We start from the raw sequence: 25,232 nt of genomic DNA, 5'->3' as shown, positions 1-25,232 counted from the left end.
AAAAACGCTAAATAACGGGCCCTATATTCTCGCTCGGTGCGAGTTAAATTTTTCCGAGACCACCGTTCAACTCAAAATAATTTTACGAACACAACGCGACTAACTATACGCGAAACGGACATCGTTAAAAAAGCTTTACATACATATACATACACGTCCAACAAACAACCCAACCTACTAGATATATTTATCCCAAGGATAACATCCAAAATCATAAATTACACACTATGTTTATCACACACCCAAAAAAGTGTAGATGTTATTAAGAAACAGGCCTCGCGTTCGGGGTCTTGATTACCCGAGGTTTACTCTATGAAGAGCCAATGTGCTCGTTTATAGGAAATTTCCTCGCTTATAAAAAAAAGGGTGTAGATGTTATTGAAAACTTTGCAGTGTGTTTTAAACAAGGGAGCATATGTTATAATATGCAAATGAGATACAATTTCTATGAAATTTATGATACAATTAGGAGAATTAAGATATTCAGTTCTTAGATAACAAGATGTATATGGTTTAAACAACCAACTTGATCTCTTGTTCTTTAATTTAGCCTTGTCCCTTGATATCCAAGATCCAACTTCTCTATCTTAAACAAAAGAAGGGAACTTTCTTCGGCATTGATGAAGGAGGAACATAAAAAACGCAGAGTGGCACAACAACGAACAATAATATAAAGACTTTCAACCTGTTTTTAAACCAAATAAGCAAACTTTCTTGTTATGTCGCTACCCTTTCTTTTTGAATAGACATTAGCAAGTTAAATAAAAAAAACAACAATAATTCATTATAATCAAAAGTTGGTACATGAAGATAACATTATGTTGTTCCAAATTAAACAAAGATTGAAATAAGTTTAAAACAAACATTGATAATGATAATCATGATCCGCGAGACTCTTAGTTGTAAACCATGTATTTCGGGGTAGCACTGAACTTCTGGTATCCCTTGATCACCTTGTTCACTGCATCAAGAAAGTCTTTTTCAGTTACTGTTTTTCTGCGTGCCCTAATTGCATACATTCCTGCCTCCGTGCACACACTCCTGATATCCGCACCTGCACATCAAATTCACACATAATGTTACCAACTTTAAAAACCATCTAATGTGTGATAGTTACTGAGAATAAAACAAAATGTGACAAATAATGAATGTACCAGTAGAGTTGGGGCAAAGGCGAGCCAAAAGTTCAAACCGAATATCTCTCTCGCAATTCATTGTTCGTGTATGGATCTTGAAAATTTGTGTCCTGCTTTCCATATCTGGTAACCCAAATTCGACTTTACGGTCCAATCTTCCGGGACGTAACAGTGCAGGGTCCAGTGTATCTGGCCTGGAATATAAATAATTGCAGGCATAACAGAATTAGCATTTTAAAAATTCAAAAAATGACATTTGTCGAAAGTGGTTATAGAAATAAGCAAACCTATTTGTGGCCATTAGAACTTTGATGTTACCACGGGCATCAAACCCGTCAAGTTGGTTCACAATTTCAAGCATAGTTCGTTGAACCTCGTTGTCTCCACCCGCACCATCATCAAAACGGGCACCACCAATTGCATCAACCTCATCAAAGAAAACGATGCAAGCCTTTTTTGATCGAGCCATCTAAAAAGTGGAAGACTGTTAGTTTTAAGTTGTCACATAGGGACACTTTTTTGATGATAATAATTACTGTCTTTCAAGCTACTCTTCACTTTATCAAATTTCTCATTTCAGATACTCAACTTATATACCAATTAATATTAATATTATGAATATTATATTATATTATATTATATTATATTATATTATATTATATTATATATCATAATAACATTACCATAAAACAGACCATTTATTGTCAATTTAAAGAGTTTAATTTTCTTCGTGTGTGTGTTCAGAAGCTACCTTCTACGATGACCAACACAGAAAAAAAGAACATATATATGATGATATTTAGGTGGCTTTGAGTAATTCATGTGAATCCTAAGATGACTACAGTATATGTTCAATCAATATATAACTTCATTTGGTTGTAACCTGGAATAGTTCGCGAACCATGCGAGCTCCTTCACCAACATACTTCTGAACCAATTCACTTCCAATTACACGTATAAAACACGCATCAGTCCTATTTGCAACGGCTCTAGCTAAAAGTGTCTTGCCGGTTCCAGGAGGACCATAGCAAAGAACACCTTTGGGTGGATCGATTCCAAGTTGAACAAACTTCTCAGGGTGAAGCATAGGTAACTCAACAACCTACACTCATATCAAACAAAAAAATAAATACAATAAATATCTAAAACAAAACAGTTCATAACTTCATATAGTGATATAAATTTAGTAACTTTTACACACCTCTCTCATCTTCTCAATCTGCTCCTTACATCCACCAACATCATTATAAGTCACATCTGGCTTTTCTTCGACCGTCATCATTGTCACACTAGGATCGATCTTGGGAGGCAACGGGATCTGAATCTGATATTTTGTTCGGTCAACACTGAAAAAACCACCAACATCAACAATTACTTGTCTAAAATAGCATAAAAGTTCATAAAAATTAAAACTTTAATGATAAAACCTACCCAACACGCATGCCTTCTTCAATATCAGTAGGTGAAACTTTGTCACCCAACCCAACAACAAACTGAAAATTATAAAAAAATAAAATATCAGATGAATCAATTCATATATAAAGCATACTAAAGATCTAAATACTTGTAGAGAAGAACAATATTAACATTAACATACCTTTGCAATTTGCTTGACATTTATAACATACTTTGCGTCTTCGGTGTTTGGGTTAATTATCTTTGTGCATCTAGCAACCTGTATGGAAAGATGAGACAGTAATCGTGAATAACAGAATATAGAAAAAGATAAAAACTTTATTCAACGATTAGCGAATAATTTGTACCTGAAGAGGTTGCTCCTCTTGCATCATTTGTTTATCAGAAACAAGATCCCACTGGCTAGGTGCAGCTAAACCAGTGTCTGATTCCTTAATACCACATAAATCATTGATCCTTTTAGCCATGTCCTTTACATCCTTTTCAGCTTTCTTGATGCTGTTGGAATAAGGTCCCAATCCCTACATGAAATTCACCTTCATTGTTAGTTTAATTAGTGATAAAAATACCATCAAAATCGTACCCAAAACAAACGAAATATTTCACACAAGAAGATAAATATGTTATCAATCTACGATTGGACACGTAGAAGAAAGATTGTGTCAACCTTCAAATTCTTGAAATAGAAAGCACACACACACACATTCATCGACACAGAACCATGAAGCTAAAAAGCCCTAATTTTCATTAATTTTTAACTAAACTATCTCTACACACTTGATAGCTAACGTCACCGATGTAATTTGCAAAACGGTCCACTTACGTAAATATAATTACCTAACTCCATCTAGTATTGAAGTCCTTATATTAACTAGATTAATATGTCAATTATATAACAGATGGGGGCAGAAATATCCAACTCAACATAATCAAAGAACTTTAATCACTAAAGTTGACCACTTTACATAGTAATTTGCTATCGATTAACGTTTAATAATAGATAATAATTAATTATCATGTAGACAAAGTAAAACATAATAAAGCATCGAGCTTTGTAACCCTAAATAGTACAGCAATAGCAAAAAAAATAGCAAAGAAAGAAACTGGCAAGATCTAACATAGTAACAACAGAAGTTAATCAAAGATCTAATTTTTCATCCAATTGAATGATGAATAAATCGGAAAAAGTAATTTTTAGGGTTTTGTAGAAAAGGGAGAGAATTGGTTACATAGGTCTTCAAGAGAGCAATATCATCTTCATCGAGAGGTGGTGGGTTCTTCTCATCCTTGATCTCGTCTTCAATATCAGTCGGCATAATGATTTAGAAGTGATTTTACGCCGGAGATAAAAGTGTAGAGGCTGCAATCGTTAATAGTTTTCTTGAAGAGCAAATAAATGGAGATGGAATAAAAGAGCTGATGTGCTAGGGCTATATATATATATATATTATTATATTATATATATAATAATAAAACTTAAAATAGTTTTTTTAGAACGAGAAAATAAAAGGAAATACTATAAAATATGTAAAATCACAACTTTTTTTTTTTTTTTTTTTTTTTTTTGAACGGCACGTTAGCTTCGCAGGTTAGTGGTTAGCACACACGCAGTCAGAGGAGAAAACCGGACCGTAACCAGAGGGTAGAGAGACCGAGGTCTCACAGGTTAAGGCGGGGAAAACCCCCTTGGCGCAAGCGAGACTCGAACCCGGGTCTCTACTCACCTAACACCCCCAGGTGTTAGACCACTGAGGCAAAGCCCCAATGGCGTAAAATCACAACTTATGTAACATTGAGATCTTAAGGAAAATTTAAGTGACTTAAGTTTTTGCTTTTAAACGAAAACGTAGCATTTGAAATTCACGGGACCAATCACAGCACGACACGTCACATGTGATTAACACGGGAAGTTCACATGTGATTGACTTGAAATATTCAATTACATGTGATAGTGATGTGATTGTAATATCACAATCACATGTGATTGAAATATTCAATCACGTGTGATAGTGATATTCATCACCATATCAATTAGAAAATTATACTGCAAGCTGAAGACAAAGCTTCGAAGGTCAATCAATGGCGGAAATATAACTGAAACCATGGGAACTGAGTCATCGTCTCTATCGCAAGAAAACAAAAATACGAACTCAGAAACATCAATTTTTGACGATACCAGAGCTTGTGATGCTGAACTACTCCATCGAACCACAAAATTAAGGTTTCAAATTCGATCAGGACGCAGTGAGTGACGGACGGAGATGGCGACGGCAATGACGGAGACGAAGATGACCGAGACGACGGCTGGAGATGGCGCCGACAAGAAGTGAGCGTACAGATGACGGAGTAGGTGCGTAAGAATGACGGAGTGAGCGTACGAATGAATGATTTAATTTTGAGGAAAAGGGGATTGGATCTAAGCCATTGATGATCACTCAATCCAATGGATGGCGGCGGCAATGGATTAGAATCATCCCTTGGATCTCAACCTTTTTATTGGACTCAAATGAATAATCCTCAGTATATACAACTTAACTTTTTATTTACAATTTAAAATCATCATATTATAATAATAAATTTATAAATATTGATACTAAATTTGAATAATGACCGTACTAAATTCAGATTGCGGATAAAGTACGAGTGTAAATCACAATCACGTTAACGGTGAGTGGTTTTAGTCTTCATGCACTCTCCGAATAACAATGATTACCGGATCTAAAGTCAAACTGCGAATCTAGTCAAGGTTAAACTTGGTCAATCACTTTAGAGATCGAAATTTCTACTATAATAAAATGATACATTCTGGCTATCAATGAAGTCCAGGTGGCCTATTTATAGGCAAAAAAGTCAAAGGTTCTTCTTCAAGGATGGACACGCGTCGTGTTCTGATTGGTGAGTCAACCCTTATTCTTCGAAATTTGACTTTTGTTCTTAACGCCATCCGCTGTCCGCTGAAACTTATAGTGTTTTTATGCTTTTATCCATGTTTATGGTAATCGGTTCTTCTTTGGATTATGTTTTGCTGTCATGTTTCCGTACGCTAACCGAATAGCGTAACATTTAATAAAACAAAAAGTTATTTTTATACAATTAATGAATTTAGAATTTAGAATTTAAATATAGTAAACTTAAATCTAAAATCTATATGTCTTGATCTAATTCTATTTGTTTAAAAGAATGGATGATGAAAGGTGAATGAAACACCAATTTTTTTGAACGGCTTAATTTTATAAAAAAAGTGTACTCCTAGCAAGACGCTAGAAGCAACACAAAACAAATTACAATGGCTTTAACCGTTATGAGTTCCAATCAAGATTACATGAGCTTCTACTAACGATCTAACTAAAGGAAAAAATGCGAATCAAATCAAATAACAAAATTTTCTTCAAAGTACTCGCGCCGAAGATAGTCTCGTTGCGAAATCTCCAAATAAACCATAAAGAAGTCACAATGATGACATATAACATGTTCTTGATCTCCTTACTTTTGTTCCATGCTACAAGCCAAGAGAGCCATTGTTGTCAATTATCGTAAATCAGAAAGGAACACCAATTAAGAGTGACGAAACATGTAACATGCGAGTACCATAACTTAGAATTTTCTTATAGTACTCACTTAAATCTATTTTATATTTTTATATTTGTATTATACTTTCGTATTTTATAACGATTATAATACAATAATATATCTTATATTACAATATTGTTTTATCAGCATTATACAAATTTATGTAATAGGCTTTCAATACATACATCTCTTCATGAAACTGACTGATTATGTTACTTTTATTTTACTTTTTATAGAGGTATTAAGAAATGGAAAATGTTTTGTTGGAAATAGAAAATAAAACAAAAAAAAAACCTCCTCGTTTTTTTGAGAATATTCATTACGGAAGTAATTTATTATAGCCGAACGTAACATGAAGCACCAGTGGTCTAGTGGTAGAATAGTACCCTGCCACGGTACAGACCCGGGTTCGATTCCCGGCTGGTGCAATTTTATGAGTTGCTGTGAGGAAAACTGTGCTACATTGTGATGTTGGGTCATCACAGCTATTCGATATTTCGAATCAAGAAGCACATCTGAGCAACTCATTTTTCACTATAATTTTATACCTGTGGTTCTTCACATTCAAACCTTTTTTTAAATGAATATTTGTGAACATTTTACAGATCTCTAATATGTTACTTTTAGTCGAGTGAATTATGTACAGATTTATACACCTTATGTTACAATTATTTGGTTAATGTAGTGTCTGCTTGTTTTAGCAAAATCCGTTTGTTAGTTCAAGTCTAGTATCTAACTGAATGTATAAATAATAGGTGGTTAGGATTGTTGCAATTATACTTTGATTACGGAAATAAATAATCAACAACAACAACAATAACCAATTCCACTAGAGTGGAGTATGGGGGAGGTTAGATGTAGACAGTCCTTTCCTCTACCCTAAAGTAAAAGGGAAGTCATTCCTCCACCCACGGATACCTATCGGTCCCCAGGTAGAGGAAGTCGTCCCTCCCTATTCTGTAGAGCAGAGAGGCTGCTTCCTAGGGACCTCCGACCATAAAGAACCATGAATTCCGATATGTGCAGTAAAAGTATACAAGTAAAGTAGATAAAAAAGAAACTTTACCATGAATAAAGTATATATCAATACGATATGTATAGGTAAATAAAGCATGTAACAAAATAATGTAATATAACATATAATTAAAATATGTGCGTGTCAAATATGCAAGTATAACCAGTCATGTAAGTACAATAAGTATACGAAAACATGTTGGTAAGAAGCATGTAGGTATACTATGCAGTATAAAATAGATGGTATACAATGTAAACATAGACAAATAAGCATACAATGATAGCATAAAAGCATGTGATATGTAAGTATGTATAAATTAATTGCTATATAATGTAATACAAACATGTAACCATATAGTGCAATAAATCCTCTGAAAATGCTACAATAAGTATAGATATATAATATAACCATAAAACAGGTACAGCCAATACGATAAGGCACACAAGCAAGTAGGCAGGAAATATAATATAAATATATAAAAAAAAATAAAAAAAATGTAGAGCCTAGTCATCTATTCTAATTCTACTCCTCCACAAATTCCTATTAGAAGTCATGTCCTCAGTCAATAAGAGCTCCTTCATATCAAGCTTCAATCTATCCTCCAACCTACGTCTGGGTCTACCCCTTCTCCTTACGCCCCCAACAACAAGGGTCTCGACTCTCCTAACCGGGGCTAAAAGTGGGCGCCTCAAAACATGTCCAAACCATCTTAGTCGTCCTTCCATCAGCTTGTTGGTTATGTTCCCAACTTTCAAGTTCTCCCTAAAAACTCTATTTGGTATCAAATCTAGCATTGTCTTACCACACGTCCACCTAAGCATCCTCATTTCTGCTACCTCCATCCTTCTCTCCTGGGCTTTCGTCATTGGCCAACACTCCGATCCGTACAACATGGCCGGTCTGATTGCCACCTTGAAGAATTTCCCTTTCAATTTAAGGGGTACCTTCTTGTCGCACAACACCCCTTTCGCTGCCCTCCACTTCAACCATCCTACTCGTATACGATGTGTCACGTCCTCATCTATCCTTCCCGATTTGTGAAGCATCGAGCCTAAATATCTAAAGGACTCTTGTGGAGGTAAAATTTGGTCCCCAATTCGGACGTCCACAATATCCTCTTGTTCCTCTTCGCTCGTCCTGAAATCGCATCTAAGGTACTCCGACTTAAGTCTGCTAATCCGTAGGCACGGAAATAAATAATAATGTGTGAAATTTGACGTCTGAACATATGCAGTAGGCAGCAATATACAGTGATAGCGAAAAGTTATTGCTTTAAAAGGGAGGCCTAATGCATATTATATAAATCAGTAATAACTGCACAATCTTTTATTTCTGTTGAACCAAAACAACCTTATGATGTATTTTGTCAAGTAGCAGCACTAACAAAATCGTCATTGGTCCTTTGACAGGCGTGTCATCAGTTACATAACCTAAACTGTAAATAAGATCCATGTGTGTTTAAGTACATGGTTCAACAAATAAAAATTTTCGATAAATTTCTATTTTCCTAAAGAAGTGCAATTATTTTAGGTGTTGCTGGTATTTTAGCACATCCATGGTGTTCAAATCGAAGACCTTGCATATTTCAGTTAATTTACATTTATTAACTTCATTTCCATCTCCAATAAGTCTTTGAAGCTCCTCTGAGGCTTGCATTACCTGCACACAAAATAACTTATTTTAGAAAGCAATAAATCTTTTCTCCTTACTATAATCTTAAGCTGAAATGGGTTTCAAGCAATCATGGATCAAATATTATATAGAGGCAATCACGGAGGAATACCAACAAAATCGACAATGGAATGAAAAAAAAAAAAAAGCAAGGTAATGAAATTGGATTATTACATTTCAGTATCATGAGAAACATCTCAACTAAGATTATGGAGAAAGGTATATATTCTAGTTAGTATTGCAAAGTTAAGGAGTAATATAGTTGTAGTTTTTGAAGCTATTGACTACTGCTATATATAACTTCTCAGGCCAATCTATGACAAAGTAGGGAAAATAAAACAAAAAACACCCTGTACCATGAATAAAATTCAGCTAAATGGAAGGAACCACATTCCTAAAGATTGGTGCATTTGTTGCATCGGATAACAATTAGGCTTCTTTCATTCTAATGAAATGCGTCATTTATACTGAATTGTACCTATAGATCAAAAAGCTTTTTAGTAAACTGGGATTTTAGGATATAACTTACCAGTGGAGAATCGGGTGTTGTGTGGTTTTCCTTCTCTGAGTCGTTTTCTGTGGCTTCTTTCTCTTGGTCAGTCTCAGGAGAGTTCAAACGCTTTGAGGAATCTGATACCAGCTCAAGAAGCTTCTCACTTCCCTGATAGTAAAAATATGAACGAATACATAACATTAAGATTGAAATTGATACAATCCAAAACACAGAATATGAACATAATTGAGTTCTTAATAACCCTGGACAATATAATTTCATATTTATGGGGAATTTTAAATTTTGATTGGAAACTTCTTAATATTTTAGAAAATTTTCTGGTTTTATTATGCACTTTTGGTAGTATATATATGACTTGCTATTTATCAGATGGGTCATTGAATATCAGAATCATCGTTTAAGAACTGTTACTTAGTCTGTGAATTCTTAGATTTATATTATTATTATTATTTATTTTTATTTGTGAGTGTGTGTGTGTGGGTGGGGTGGGGGGCAGGGGGAAGGGGACTTGAAGCTCCAAAATTGAGGTATGCCATCATGAATGAATATTATAGAGGATTCTAAAAATGAATATAATATCATCATCAGAGAACAATTTGAATCAATAGCAGCTGGCAGTGAGATATTCATTGGGTTCAAAAACTATCAATGTCACTTACTTGACATGGATTTAGAAACTTAACTCACCTTGCAGGCCCTCCAGTGCGAATAGGTGCGGAATAAGATCCAAAAAAATGGTACATTAGGCAATGGAAGTACCTAAAGAGGTTATAAAGAAAATAAAATCCAAATTAATTTGATGCCAAATAAGTGAACGAGTAGCAGGCTGAAAATGGATATATTTTATCACAAGACTCAAAAGTGACATGTGATGTACGTTTCAGATCTAACTGTGCATGGATATACGTACGGCAAAAGCAGAGGTAACTGGTAGCAGAGTAACTGATCCATAAAAGTAATTCTTGTGAATAATACTCCCCCTGCAAATCAGAAAGAAAATGCCATTGAGCTCAACAACATCATATATAATACTACCACAAATTATGAGACGAATTACCCTTGAAAGAGTTGTGAAGCTAGTGTAATAAGACACTAAGTAGTTACAATAAGCAAAAAGTGTGTTCCTGAAGTATTAGCTGTCCCTTTTTCAAATGAATATAGGACTAACTTAGGATTGTGGATTGTCATGTGCAAATGTGTTCTTAAAACATGTTGTCATTCGTAAAAACAGTTACACCGGGTTCCTAAAAGACGGCTTGAAAATTCCTTATTCAAATAACTCTATCAAATACTAACTCACAGTGATTATTGACCTTTTTTCTCAAAAGAGAAACACCGTGAACAGGAGTTGAAGCTCATTATTAATTAAAAGGATTCATTTGCTCAAATCAGCAACAATGAGTCTACAACAGAGTAAACTAATGCGTACAAACTTCAAGTATTATAGTACGCTAATTGAAAGGTTTCTAATCTCATAATTTATTTGCATGTTACGATTTTACCAACTCTAGTATTTTAATTCATGCTATACTAAACAACAATAATGAAATGAAGGAAAAAGACTAAACTTCACCTCATAGCAATGTGCCTTAATCTTCGGCGAACAAGTCTTGCATTTAAGCTTCAAACCAAATCAAACACAAAGTATCAGTACTCAACAATGTCCACAATTAGCTTTATTACAATCTAACCATGCACGATATTATAATTTAGACATGAGCAGGTCTCTTGGTTAATGCCAATATTCAAAATTTAGAAATCGAGCACCTATATGACTAACACAAAGTATTGAGAGAAATTGAAACAAACCTTGCTGGATAAACAACCTCTACTCCGCTTAACTGCTTCGGAATCGATTTTAAGAATATCTCAGAAGGCCTAACCCGTGACAAAAGTTTTAATCCCAAACTACACATCACAATCAATAAACGAATATATCACAATCAATATTCAATATCTTATATTAAAATAACATTAAAATGACACAAAAATAAGCTTTATACCTATGAATCTGATTCTTAAAGCTTCCTTCAGGTGCTTTCTCCAAACCTGACCAAGCGTTATTCATCTGCACAATACACAATACTTTTGAACATACATGATCCTAACTCTATGCACAAACTTACACATCGCATACCTATATCAAAATTAAACATGTACCTTATTAGCTGCGAAATCAATACAGAGTTCAACATTAGCAGCGGTTGGTTTATGAGATGATGAAGAAATTTGTTGCCAGAGTTGTTTAAATGTGAATGGAGTTTGGGAAGATTGAGATTGTGATGTTGACCGGTCAATCGATCTGATAAAACACCAATTTCTTCCTTTGATTGGGAACACTAACAACCTAGCTCTCATTTTTGTTCGATTATTGAACGTATAAAAGCAGTAAACCGTAAACGGTCAGTATGAATGATACAATTTGGTTATGAATTTGTTGAATTGAATGAAACAAAAATGTTAGTTTTGTGTTTTCTAATTCTAGGGCTAAATAGCGTACGTATTATTATGTAATGAATTGGATCCCGACAAAAAATTGTATTTCAGTGGGCTGAGTGTGAAATCAGGGGAATTGAATTGGCAGAGCGGCGCGATGAAGGTGCGATTGTGATACAGCGGTGACCGGAATAGTTTCCAAACTAACCCCTAAAGTTTGTTTTATTAGTTACTTTACCTCCCTTATGTATACAATAACGACGGTATAGATCCTTATACTTATTAACAACATAATTAAGACTAGATGGTAGTTTGTAGCTTTTAGTTGTGAGTTTATGTCAGACTCAACAACCCAACCCGAGTAGAACAAGATCGACTGAAGACCAAGACCGCCAGTAGTCATTTTAACGATATAAATAGCGATGTTCTTTTATGGTTCGAGAAAAGGATAAAAACTTGGTAATACAATTTTGATTCAATGCATATACAGAAATTATTCATATGTCAACAAATGATTTTGTGCAACAAAGAATAGACAATAGATGGAGCTTTTATTATATCTTTATTGTATCATTGCAGAGCAATTGAAAGCAAAATCACTAGCTATGTTTGCCATCTCTATAAGAATGAAAGGTATAATAAAGATGGTTTGTCATAGGCATAGAACAAAAAAGAAAAAACATGCAGCACCCTCATCACCTGTTTTTTTGTTGTTGTCTACTACTACCTTTGCCTCCTTTTTCTTGTTTTTCACCATCTGTTTCCACTTTCTTCACAAAAAACTCAAATCAGTCCATGATGATGATGACGAAGATGACGAAGAAGATAATGATGGTGTTGATAAATCCGCACACTCAGTTCCATTCAACTCAAGACCCAACTCATCGAACTTTTCAAATTCATCAGCACCTAACCTTGTAGTTGCCACTCCTCCATTCACGCCTTTTTGTGCTATATCCTTAACACCTTCCATTACCTCCTCCCTGTCAAAACTAGCCCCTGGAGTTCTACCATCATCCATCTCTGTAGACTTGATATTGCTAATTGTTTCAGCCATTGGACTCATAGCTGCAGATGCCTCTAATGCCTCTGCACCTCTCTGTGCTTCACCAATCAAAACCCTAAAAGGATAGAAAATAACATTTTTTTTTAGTATCACCAATTTTAGTTTCGCTTATTTTGGGATCTGCAGCTGGTCTCTGTTCTCTAATTTGCTTGCTAATTTTCTCATAAGAGTCCCACTGCAGCTCTTACTCATCGGCTAGTCCCTCTTTAGAAGTTTCTGAAATTTAGGGAAGCCATTCACAATGGCAATGCGCCCAAGAAAACACCGCTTATTCAATGTAAGCCGCAAAGCAGCTACAATCATTTCTCTATTCTCGCGACTGCACCCAAGAAAACACTATACTAAGCAACTAGAAAACTACATAAAACCGAAGGGATAAATAAAGAACTTATGAAGTTTATCAAGGATCAAGATTCAAATGCCAGCAATCAACATCAACATGGGAAATTTAAAGTAGTGGTATCAAATCAAAGAATAGGAATGAAAAGAAACCTACGTTTGATTATGTATTCCCTTTAGCAATTTCAAACGATGCAGATAAACATACACTAAAAATGGTCAGTTGTCCTCATTTAAAACCAGGTAACTGTACCATCTTGATGACCTACATTAGGTAACAAGTAATACATATCCAAGTGAAAATGGTCATTTGTCTTCCTGAAAATGTTTGCATAGCTTACAATGATCATCTAACTAGAAATCAGTTAGCCATACACCTTTTATCTTAGTTATTCGATACCCTTATCACCAACATTTCAACGGTTATTAGACTGCATAACCATAAACTCCAAATAAACACACAACTTCAACATAGTACGTTTCCTTTTACAAAGCCCTTTTCTTTTATTTTTCCCAACTACACTCAGACTCTGCTTCTGATTAATAATAATAATGTTAAACTATGCAAAAAGGCAAAAATCAATATTAATTCACGTTCGCATGTGACTCGAATTCAAGTTCATTCAAATAAAAACATAAATCACCTTAGGACTATGCATAGGGTCTCGTCCTCTCACGTATATTTTATCTAGTTTCAACATAGATATAGAGATATTCATATAACAACAATAAGCATAAAAAACTTCTCTTAATTACAGTATATACAAAGCATGCATGGCATATAGACCTGGGTTATGCTTTATCTCTTTATTCCATACTTCTTTGCCTTTATTCGCTTTTGAAATCCTATTTCATCTCCTCAACAACTCCTTTTCGTCTTGAACCGGAGGTTCTAATTATCCACCGTTAGCTGCCGGTGACAATTTCCCTTTAAAGTTTACCAGAAGCTTTTGCGCTTTATCAGAACACAAAGGTTCAAGTGTAGCTACCGCCTTAAAGAGTAGACAGCAACAATTCATCGGAGTTATAACCGGATTACAAAAATACTTCTACTTCCATCTGGCGGTTTTTAGATCGCTGGACATAAATGAAACATGATGAACACTATGAGATAATCCAATCGAATACAGATTGTCCCTGAACGATGATTGTGGAGTAGCAAGATCTGCAGAATATAAAGTGAAACTGTTTAATGTTGTAAAAGGGAGGTGATCATCCAATACATGTACCCTTTTGTCTCATAAGCTGACAGTTATACCCCTAGATTAATCGAGGGAGTTGAATTTATATTATTATTCTAAGTATAATTAATGATATAATAGATAGATAATTAGGTGTACATTGATCAAAAAGTGGTGTGTGAGACTGTGAGGATCACCTCCCTAAAAAGTAGTGGTGGTGGTGGTGGCCGCCGCCGCCGCCGCAATAGTAAGAAGAAGAAGAAGAAGAAGAAGAAGAAGAAGAAGACCACTCCCTATAGTTCATTACCCGTTCATTACCCATCATTACCCGTAACTAACTATAGGCACGCTAGTTACCCGCTTTAGTTACCCGCATCCACCATCAATTTAACGAAAGATTTAAGTTTAGTTATAGGAATTGTGGGTCCATTGGCTTTTTATTGTTGGACTTGATGCTTTATTGCTTGTACGTTGTATATTAAGGAGTATTGTTTTAGCCATTGTAGGGAGTGTTTAATTATGAGTTAGTTATAGGATATTGGTGTTAATGTGGCGCTGATGTGAAAGGTTAAGAGGATGAATAGTTTAGTTATGATAGGGAGTGGCCTAATAATAATAAACATGAAATCAGTGGTGAAATCTCTCTCTTATTAAAGGCATGGGGAGGTCATTCAGTCAGCAAATAAAGATAAATAGCATATGTTTACGCAATTAATTATTGTGAATTTCAGAAAAGATAGGGTTAAAGATGGAAGAAAGGAGAGGAAGTGTAACGATCCCAAACCGAAACATGAGAAAACACATGTTTTTTTTTATATATATATAACACAGTTTCTTGTCTGACCATATGCGCGACGCGCATATGGGTGCGCGGCGCGCGCTAAAGCGTAAAACAAATTCAGTAGTTGACAACTGGGCAGACCACCAACAACAGGCCAAAGCGCGGCGCGCAGGCCAAAGCGCGGCGCGCTTTAAAGCTGGAAGACAGATTCAACGCATTTTAAACATGACATACCATTTTCAATCCAACACAAGTTTAACTATTTCAAACAATACGCAAACGGGTTTTATATGACGAAAGAGTATTCAACCCTCGGGTCTCCAACGACCCATGAATACAAGACGTGACTAATTCGACCCAATTACACATTTAGAGGAGTTAGGACTCTATAACCTAACCCGATACCAAGAGCATAATCCCGGGAACTACCAAATCCCCAATCCACGTCCAATATCCAAAAGCTACCCCATTGAAATGTCCCGTTCTTATTGATTAAAAACGATCCATATTAATTGATTTCGTTGCGAGGTTTTGACCTCTATATGAGACGTTTTTCAAAGACTGCATCCATTTTTAAAACAAACCATAACCTTTATTTCATCAATAAAGGTTTAAAAAGCTTTACGTAGATTATCAATTAATGATAATCTAAAATATCCTGTTTACACACGACCATTACATAATGGTTTACAATACAAATATGTTACAACAAAATAAGTTTCTTGAATGCAGTTTTTACACAATATCATACAAGCATGGACTCCAAATCTCGTCCTTATTTAAGTATGCGACAGCGGAAGCTCTTAATAATCACCTGAGAATAAACATGCTTAAAACGTCAACAAAAATGTTGGTGAGTTATAGGTTTAACCTATATATATCAAATCATAATAATAGACCACAAGATTTCATATTTCAATACACATCCCATACATAGAGATAAAAATCATTCATATGGTGAACACCTGGTAACCGACATTAACAAGATGCATATATAAGAATATCCCCATCATTCCGGGACACCCTTCGGATATGATATAAATTTCGAAGTACTAAAGCATCCGGTACTTTGGATGGGGTTTGTTAGGCCCAATAGATCTATCTTTAGGATTCGCGTCAATTAGGGTGTCTGTTCCCTAATTCTTAGATTACCAGACTTAATAAAAAGGGGCATATTCGATTTCGATAATTCAACCATAGAATGTAGTTTCACGTACTTGTGTCTATTTTGTAAATCATTTATAAAATCTGCATGTATTCTCATCCCAAAAATATTAGATTTTAAAAGTGGGACTATAACTCACTTTCACAGATTTTTACTTCGTCGGGAAGTAAGACTTGGCCACTGGTTGATTCACGAACCTATAGCAATATATACATATATATCAAAGTATGTTCAAAATATATTTACAACACTTTTAATATATTTTGATGTTTTAAGTTTATTAAGTCAGCTGTCCTCGTTAGTAACCTACAACTAGTTGTCCACAGTTAGATGTACAGAAATAAATCGATAAATATTATCTTGAATCAATCCACGACCCAGTGTATACGTATCTCAGTATTGATCACAACTCAAACTATATATATTTTGGAATCAACCTCAACCCTGTATAGCTAACTCCAACATTCACATATAGAGTGTCTATGGTTGTTCCGAAATATATATAGATGTGTCGACATGATAGGTCGAAACATTGTATACGTGTCTATGGTATCTCAAGATTACATAATATACAATACAAGTTGATTAAGTTATGGTTGGAATAGATTTGTTACCAATTTTCACGTAGCTAAAATGAGAAAAATTATCCAATCTTGTTTTACCCATAACTTCTTCATTTTAAATCCGTTTTGAGTGAATCAAATTGCTATGGTTTCATATTGAACTCTATTTTATGAATCTAAACAGAAAAAGTATAGGTTTATAGTCGGAAAAATAAGTTACAAGTCGTTTTTGTAAAGGTAGTCATTTCAGTCGAAAGAACGACGTCTAGATGACCATTTTAGAAAACATACTTCTACTTTGAGTTTAACCATAATTTTTGGATATAGTTTCATGTTCATAATAAAAATCATTTTCTCAGAATAACAACTTTTAAATCAAAGTTTATCATAGTTTTTAATTAACTAACCCAAAACAGCCCGTGGTGTTACTACGACGGCGTAAATCCGGTTTTACGGTGTTTTTCGTGTTTCCAGGTTTTAAATCATTAAGTTAGCATATAATATAGATATAGAACATGTGTTTAGTTGATTTTAAAAGTCAAGTTAGTAGGATTAACTTTTGTTTGCGAACAAGTTTAGAATTAACTAAACTATGTTCTAGTGATTACAAGTTTAAACCTTCGAATAAGATAGCTTTATATGTATGAATCGAATGATGTTATGAACATCATTACTACCTTAAGTTCCTTGGATAAACCTACTGGAAAAGAGAAAAATGGATCTAGCTTCAACGGATCCTTGGATGGCTCGAAGTTCTTGAAGCAGAATCATGACACGAAAACAAGTTCAAGTAAGATCATCACTTGAAATAAGATTGTTATAGTTATAGAAATTGAACCAAAGTTTGAATATGATTATTACCTTGTATTAGAATGATAACTTACTGTAAGTAACAAAGGTTTCTTGATCTTGGATGATTACTTGGAATGGATTTAGAAAACTTGGAAGTAAACTTGCAATCTTGGAAGTATTCTTGATTTTATGAAACTAGAACTTTTGGAATTTATGAAGAACACTTAGAACTTGAAGATAGAACTCGAGAGAGATCAATTAGATGAAGAAAATTGAAGAATGAAAGTGTTTGTAGGTGTTTTTGGTCGTTGGTGTATGGATTAGATATAAAGGATATGTAATTTTGTTTTCATGTAAATAAGTCATGAATGATTACTCATATTTTTGTAATTTTACGAGATATTTCATGCTAGTTGCCAAATGATGGTTCCCACATGTGTTAGGTGACTCACATGGGCTGCTAAGAGCTGATCATTGGAGTGTATATACCAATAGTACATACATCTAAAAGTTGTGTATTGTACGAGTACGAATACGGGTGCATACGAGTAGAATTGTTGATGAAACTGAACGAGTATGTAATTGTAAGCATTTTTGTTAAGTTGAAGTATTTTTATAAGTGTCTTGAAGTATTTCAAAAGTGTATGAATACATATTAAAACACTACATGTATATATATTTTAACTGAGTCGTTAAGTCATCGTTAGTCGTTACATGTAAATGTTGTTTTGAAACCTTTAGGTTAACGATCTTGTTGAATGTTGTTAACCCATTGTTTATTATAACAAATGAGATGTTAAATTGTTATATTATCATGATATTATGATATATAATATATCTTAGTATGATATATATACAGTTAAATGTCGTTACAACGATAATCGTTACATATATGTCTCGTTTCGAAATCATTAAGTTAGTAGTCTTATTTTTACATATGTATTTCATTGTTAATACACTTAATAATATATTTACTTATCATTTAACATAATTAACCAAGTGTATAAATATCTTAATATGATTCATATGTACCTAGTAAGACGTTGTTATAACGATAATCGTTATATATATCGTTTTCGAGTTTCTTAAATTAATAGTCTCATTTTTATGTATATAACTCATTGTTAAAATACCTAATGAGATACATACTTATAATAAAATCATGTTAACTATATATATAACCATATATATGTCATCGTATAGTTTTTACAAGTTTTAACGTTCGTGAATCACCGGTCAACTTGGGTGGTCAATTGTCTATATGAAACCTATTTCAATTAATCAAGTCTTAACAAGTTTGATTGCTTAACATGGTGGAAACACTTAATCATGTAAATAACAATTTCATTTAATATATATATAAACATGGAAAAGTTCGGGTCACTACACCCATCGAGCCAAGCGCTCCTACGCATCTAGTCTAACAACTAGCTAGCTTCGTAATCACAATACCTGTAAAAAAGTGAACAACGAGAGGGGTAAGCATAAAGCTTAGTGAATGCAATAATTATACATATACATATATAATTTACTTACTTGCAAACACTTACACAAATACCGCATACGAGCTAGCAATTCAACAACCATGCAATCACAATGCAAAACTAAATATCCGCAATTCAAAATAAGCTAGCATCGCTAATAACATATAGTTCACAATTTAATATGCTAAAACTACAACACACAACCATGGTTAACCAATCGTACAAGGGAATGGTGCTCGCGAAAGACCGTCAGAGTTCATAACATCCATTAGTGTACTAAACACCGCGTATCACTAACCCCCGGGTGGTATCTTAACACTTCGATACTTCACCCATCATACATCCCGGAGTGGTGTCTTAACACTTCGACACCAAACATTATACTTTCCGGAGTGGTGTCTTAACACTTCGACACTTCACTCGTCACGTTAAATGTGGTGTCTTAATACTTCGACACTTCACATCTCACGCTACACAAATAGATACATCACATACATACACATATAATTATTCCACTCATCTTGAAATGCCCGTACAAGTCATGTATGTAAATTGCCTCCGACTCAACCGAGCAAGCCTTTACCTATAATGCACATATAGGTACAATACGCATAAATAACAATTCTCTAAAAGAGAACCCGACACTCACATCCCTTAGTTGAGGGATCTCACCTTGCTCGTTTGACCCGCCCATTTATCTCCTAATGAGCTCAACCCAATTACCACTTCGGGTGGTATTTCAAACCCACACTAATAAGTACAAGTTAACCCAATTTGCACTTTACACTAACTAGACTAACCTAGGTCCCGACACTAGATTACTACTTAGGTAGTGATCATTTCAAACATCATTTACACCAAATTACAACATGTGCAATATTGACTCATATTGCACTTGACCACGTTTGACTTATATTAAAAACACCACTTTGACTCAAAATCACTTCTCATGTGTGATTACTTCCAAAACGCCATTTAACACTTAACACAAGTGTTTAAACATCCATTTGACCAAAACTGGTGTCATTATCAAATTTGACCCAATTCAATTTACTCATTTTGACAAAAGTCAACAAAACGCCCAAAATCACTAACGGCTAGTGATTATATTTCCAAAACACCAATTAACACCTAAATCAAGTATTTAGGTACTTGACTCACCAAAACTTGACTCAAAACTCATTTTGACACCAAACCAAGTCAACACCCATTTTGACTAGTAAACTTGTTCTTAAGAACATTAAAATCATCAATACGCTTACAAACTAGTGACTAACACCCAAATCCATGACATATACTTCCAAATTCATCATCAAACCCTAAACCCACTATAGTCAGGTTTACTTACACTAACAATACCCAAAACCCTCAAATTTCACAAGAAATGGCGTTTATAACCCTAACTAGCACAAACCCTAACCCCAAATCAAAATCAAAGTAATTAAATCGGATCTAGGGTTTACCTCAACTCCAAAACCGAGCTAGTAATAAGAAAAACCAAGGAGAACCAAAAACCGCTTCCAATTTGGGCAAAAATTATCATCTTTATCATCCATTCAAGCTTTCTCACTCTAGAACTCTAATCTCCCTCTAGAGTTTTGGTTGGTGAGACTAAGGATGAAATGAGGATAAGATAAGCTTGAAACCAGTTTTGTGGCCAAAAACCCGGTCCTAAAGTGAAAAGACCAATTTGACCCTTTAAAACCCCTAAAAAAACGAAGGCATGTTGTCAGCTCATTTTGGGAAACAAAAGATAATTCTCAAATCCTTTGGATTCGCAACCTCCTCCAACACGTCTTCATAGTCGAATATCAATAAGACACATTTACATTTTACACCCCCAACCTGTTAAGTCATTAAATTCACTAATTTACCCTAACTAATCACTCTTAGGCCTCACTTTTTTTTTTTCCTTGTTAGGGCCCTTTGTCTGAATATATACATATGACGTCTGAAAAAATTAATTGACGAAAAAATAATTATTGTTTGTTTTTTAGACCGGAGAAATGTCTGAATAATTAAATTTACTAAATTAACCTTGGTAGTCAAAATAGCAGCTATTAAAAAAAGGACTTAAATGAAAATTCACAATTCTTTTTCTTTTTTAAATTAAGACATGTCTTATTTATTAAGTCAAAAACAAACACTACTTAATAGCTTTTTATATCAAGTTCCATTGTATTAAGTTAATTAAGTGAAAAACAAACATGACCTTGACCATTTATTTCATGAAATTTCAGTCAAACTTGACTTGAATATAACAAAAAAATGACATTCATCCAACGAATGTTAAATACAAAAAAAAAGGGGGGCGACAAAGGGAGTATTATCTGAAACTATCAATGTAGAATGTAGAGCTATACTTACTAAAATGTTAACATTATCATTGATGCGTAATTTACACAGGTTCAGCCATAAAGCTTTAAAAGCCAAACCACCGGTGGTCGCAAAAAGGATCCGGATAAGATTACATAGCGACGGTGGTTTAATCAGGAAGAAAAGCAGGTGGCGGCTCAAAATATTAGGGCACCGATGAGAAAAAACTTTTAGTTGTATGGAGAGGAAAGTTTAGAGAGAGAATATGTTAATGTTACTTTTGCAATTTGCTTTAGCCACATAATTTGTGAACAAGTGTAAGAGTAAAAAGGTGTGATGGTTTAAAAAATTCCAAGAAGAAACATGTGTGTTGGTTTAAAAATGGTTGCATTCAAATTCAAACTTTTTTAATATTAGACCCGTAATTGTGTGAATGTTTTTGTTAAAACTGCAGGCACTAATTGTGATAAATCCAAACAAGATTGGAGCTTGTGTGTTTCTTATTAGATTACATGTACAACGTAGAGATAAGATTATTGTTTTTCTGACAATATTTTTGCACTTCAAGAATATGCAATAAAACTTCGTAAACCAATGATATGTGGTGATACCATGTTTGTTATGGGCTTAAAACATCTTGTCACAACATTTTTCTCTCTTTTTGTATGTGCTATTTGGGAAATAATATATATTTGTTTATCACGTGTAACCATATTTAAAGGACAAAGGTACTAGACCTTTCATTACTACCAAAGATGTCAACACTATTTTCCTTTCAAAAGTATCCTAAATTCCTCTTTAATTATTCATTTTAATTGTTATTTATAAATTATATTATATGGTTGTTTCATGAATATTGTATGTTATAAGTGGGTGATAACTCCATAGATATTCCTAAGGCAAATGTGATTATTCAAATATCATCATGGTTCAAGACGTCAAAAAGATCAACGTCTTGAACGTATTATTAAGGCGAATGTGTTTATCGTCTTTGTTATTTTTACAGTGTTATCCGTGTTAATAAAGTTAACCAGACTTTTGTTATGATAACTTGCAAGTTGATAATTGAATCTGTTTGCTACTGTGAATAATGATCGAGTGTGTAGGTCGTCTTCAAGATAGAATGGCTGGTAGTAGGAAAGGAAAAGGCGTTGAGGAACCAAGTGGGATTAATTGTGTGACATGTGGTAGTAGAAGATCAAAATTGAGTAAGAAGTCATCGTCGTCTAGGAATAGCAAGAAAAAGGAGGTGAGCCAATTGATATCGGAAAACAGTATTGGAGTAGAGGAATTCGGCACCAATCTTGGTCTAAAATGGACCAAGAAAGATATGTAAGTGTCTTTTTCTCTGTTCGTATCTTCTGTTTATTAATGAAGATTATCTCCTTAAACATTCGTGGGTTCGGGTCCGGGAAAGAAAGTAAATTTGGTGATGCTAAAAGCTTATGTTTCGTAGAAAGGCCCTCTATTCTAGCGTTGCAAGAAACGAAATGTCATAAACTAGTCGACAATTGATTATTCGGGCTTTGGGGTTCTATTGATTGTGGGTATGTTCAAAAAGAAATGGTTGGTAAGTCGGGCGGACAATTATTAATTTGGGATAAAAACATCTTCGAGGTTTCTAGTGAGTTAATTGGTGACTTTTTTATTGCTATACGGGGAAAATGGAAAAAGTCGGGTAATGAATCGATTATTGTCAATGTGTACGGTCCGCATGATGACGCTAACAAATGTAAATTTTGGGATTCGCTGGACAAGATTTTGTGTATTGATGGTGTGTCGTGGGTCATTTGTGGGGACTTTAACGAGGTTAGAGATAAGTCAGAAAGATTGAATTGTGAATTTTATGATAATCGGGCTAAGAGGTTTAACGAGTTCATTGACAGAAATAGTTTAGTGGACATTCCTTTGGGTGGGAGGAAATTTACTAGGGTTAGTGATGATGGGATGAAAATGAGTAAGCTAGATAGATTCTTGGTTTCAGACGACTTTCTTAAACTTTGGACCGATCTAAAAGTGGTGGCTTTAGATAGAAGTGTATCGGACCATTGTCCTATTTCGTTGTCGGATGGTGAGGTGGATTTTGGGCCTAAACCGTTCAAAATCTTTGATGATTGGTTCGTGGTTGAGGGTATTGACAAGGTTATTGCCGATTCTTGGTCTGGTCCAATGGGGGGTAACCGGAAAGATTGCGTTTTCCGTAACAAGTTAAAAAGATTAAAAGGTGACCTTAAAGAGTGGAGTAAAGTTCACTTTGGTAAGCTTGATAGTGAGATTGAGTCGGTTAAAAAGGTAGTAACGGATCTTGAATTGAAAGCTGAAGTAGGTTGTTTGAATGATGAAGAGCGAGCTAAATGGCTAACCTCGAGAAAAACATGGATGGAAAAGGAAAAAATTAAGACAGGGATGCTAAAGCAGAAAGCTCGTGTTCGATGGATGACTGATGGAGACGAAAACTCAAAATATTTCCATAATTCCTTAAAGAGAAAATATAATAAAAACAACATCCGGGGGATTAATGTTAACGGGTCTTGGTGTGAAAATCCTAATACAATCAAAGAAGTTGCTTTCAACCATTTTAAGAGCATTTTCGAGGTGCATAATTCGGATGGACCAAGCCTTGAAGGGCTGTTTTCTGAATCGATTTCATCAGCGGATAATGAGCTCTTAGAAGCTCACTTCACGGAAGAGGAAATTTGGGAATCGGTCAAATGTTGTGGTAGTTCGAAGGCCCCGGGACCGGATGGGTTCAACTTTGGTTTTTTCAAAAAGTTTTGGTCCATAATCAAAGATGATTTGATAGGTGCAATCAACTGGTTTTGGGTTTTTGGTGAGTTTTCAAAGGGTTGCAATGCTTCTTTTGTTTCCCTTATTCCGAAGAAATCGGATCCGCTGAGTTTTAGTGATTATCGTCCGATTAGTCTTATATGCAGTTATTATAAAATTATCGCGAAAATGTTGTCCTTGAGAATTCGTAAAGTGGTACCTCGTCTTATAGGGATGGAACAAAGTGCGTTTCTTGGGGGTAGATATATTCTTGATGGTGCGTTAGTTGCTAATGAAGTAGTCGAAGATCTTAAAAGAAACAAAAAGCACGGCCTAATTTTTAAGGTAGACTTCGAGAAAGCCTTTGATTCGCTTAATTGGGATTATCTTCTTGAAGTGATGAAATGTATGGGGTTCGGTACCAAATGGTGCAAGTGGATTTCCTCGTGTCTTAAATCGGCTACAATCTCCATTCTCATAAACGGGTCTCCGACAAGTGAGTTTAATCTTAAAAGGGGAGTTCGCCAAGGTGATCCTTTATCGCCTTTTCTTTTTATTATTGCAGCGGAGGGACTTAATATCCTAACGAAAGTGGCGGTTGAGAGAGGGATGTATAAAGGGGTGGAGGTGGGTAAAGATAAAGTCGTCATCTCCCATTTGCAATATGCGGATGATACGATTTTTTTTGGTGAATGGAGTAGACGTAATGCGCGAAATTTAATGTACTTGTTGGAATGTTTTGAACGGGCTTCGGGGTTGAAGGTTAATTATAATAAAAGTCAATTATTTGCGATAGGCATTAGTAATGATAATGTGGAGGCTCTTGCGTCTTGGTGTTCGTGTCTCGGCGGTCGATTGCCTTTCATGTATTTGGGTATTCCCGTGGGTAATAGGATGAAGAAATTGAATGATTGGTCCCCGGTGATCGAGAAATTTAACAAGAGGTTAGCAGATTGGAGAGCAAAAATGATTTCTTTCGGTGGACGGTTAACTTTAGTTAAGTCGGTTCTCTCTAGCCTAC

General features: G+C 34.8%; 2 protein-coding genes and 2 non-coding genes across 4 annotated transcripts; 2 read left to right on the top strand and 2 right to left on the bottom strand.

Moving 5' to 3' along the window:
* Positions 1 to 762: 762 nt before the first annotated feature.
* Positions 763 to 3,965, bottom strand: LOC139873494 (26S proteasome regulatory subunit 7 homolog A). The gene is made up of 9 exons (XM_071861422.1): positions 3,782 to 3,965; positions 2,900 to 3,073; positions 2,734 to 2,811; positions 2,568 to 2,629; positions 2,338 to 2,482; positions 2,020 to 2,238; positions 1,424 to 1,605; positions 1,155 to 1,330; positions 763 to 1,054 (listed from the first exon to the last, which is right to left on the bottom strand). Exons 1-9 carry the CDS (start codon positions 3,866 to 3,868, stop codon positions 897 to 899), a joined length of 1,281 nt encoding a protein of 426 aa, XP_071717523.1. The 5' UTR covers positions 3,869 to 3,965; the 3' UTR covers positions 763 to 896.
* A 2,514-nt stretch (positions 3,966 to 6,479) lies between these two features.
* TRNAG-GCC (transfer RNA glycine (anticodon GCC)) lies at positions 6,480 to 6,550 on the top strand. Its single transcript has one exon. It is a non-coding gene; the product is annotated as a tRNA-Gly (tRNA).
* A 10-nt stretch (positions 6,551 to 6,560) lies between these two features.
* Positions 6,561 to 6,645, top strand: LOC139873794 (small nucleolar RNA snoR114). The gene has a single exon (XR_011767515.1). It is a non-coding gene; the product is annotated as a small nucleolar RNA snoR114 (small nucleolar RNA).
* A 1,803-nt stretch (positions 6,646 to 8,448) lies between these two features.
* LOC139873396 (uncharacterized) lies at positions 8,449 to 11,879 on the bottom strand. The gene is made up of 8 exons (XM_071861330.1): positions 11,483 to 11,879; positions 11,326 to 11,390; positions 11,132 to 11,230; positions 10,896 to 10,943; positions 10,233 to 10,302; positions 10,010 to 10,081; positions 9,338 to 9,469; positions 8,449 to 8,796 (listed from the first exon to the last, which is right to left on the bottom strand). The coding sequence occupies exons 1-8, from the start codon at positions 11,678 to 11,680 to the stop codon at positions 8,659 to 8,661; spliced, it is 822 nt and encodes a 273-aa protein (XP_071717431.1). The 5' UTR covers positions 11,681 to 11,879; the 3' UTR covers positions 8,449 to 8,658.
* Between the last annotated feature and the right edge of the window lie 13,353 nt (positions 11,880 to 25,232).

The sequence above is a fragment of the Rutidosis leptorrhynchoides genome, chromosome 10 (genome assembly GCF_046630445.1).
Source record: "Rutidosis leptorrhynchoides isolate AG116_Rl617_1_P2 chromosome 10, CSIRO_AGI_Rlap_v1, whole genome shotgun sequence".
Lineage (NCBI taxonomy): Eukaryota > Viridiplantae > Streptophyta > Magnoliopsida > Asterales > Asteraceae > Rutidosis > Rutidosis leptorrhynchoides.
The sequence above is the reverse complement of the archived record's forward strand: the minus strand, read 5'-3'. Positions and strand labels throughout refer to the sequence as shown.

What these genes read in the sequence shown, in the direction of transcription:
- LOC139873494 (XM_071861422.1), bottom strand. Translation starts at nt 3,868, where the DNA reads ATGCCGACTGATATTGAAGACGAGATCAAGGATGAGAAGAACCCACCA. An exon ending in AAGAGGAGCAACCTCTTCAG is followed by an intron (nt 2,812 to 2,899) that starts GTACAAATTATT and finishes CTTTCCATACAG; the next exon opens with GTTGCTAGATGCACAAAGAT. An exon ending in GAAGAAGGCATGCGTGTTGG is followed by an intron (nt 2,483 to 2,567) that starts GTAGGTTTTATC and finishes TGGTTTTTTCAG; the next exon opens with TGTTGACCGAACAAAATATC.
- LOC139873396 (XM_071861330.1), bottom strand. Translation starts at nt 11,680, where the DNA reads ATGAGAGCTAGGTTGTTAGTGTTCCCAATCAAAGGAAGAAATTGGTGT. An exon ending in TTGATTTCGCAGCTAATAAG is followed by an intron (nt 11,391 to 11,482) that starts GTACATGTTTAA and finishes TGTATTGTGCAG; the next exon opens with ATGAATAACGCTTGGTCAGG. An exon ending in CAACACCCGATTCTCCACTG is followed by an intron (nt 8,797 to 9,337) that starts GTAAGTTATATC and finishes TTTTGTGTGCAG; the next exon opens with GTAATGCAAGCCTCAGAGGA.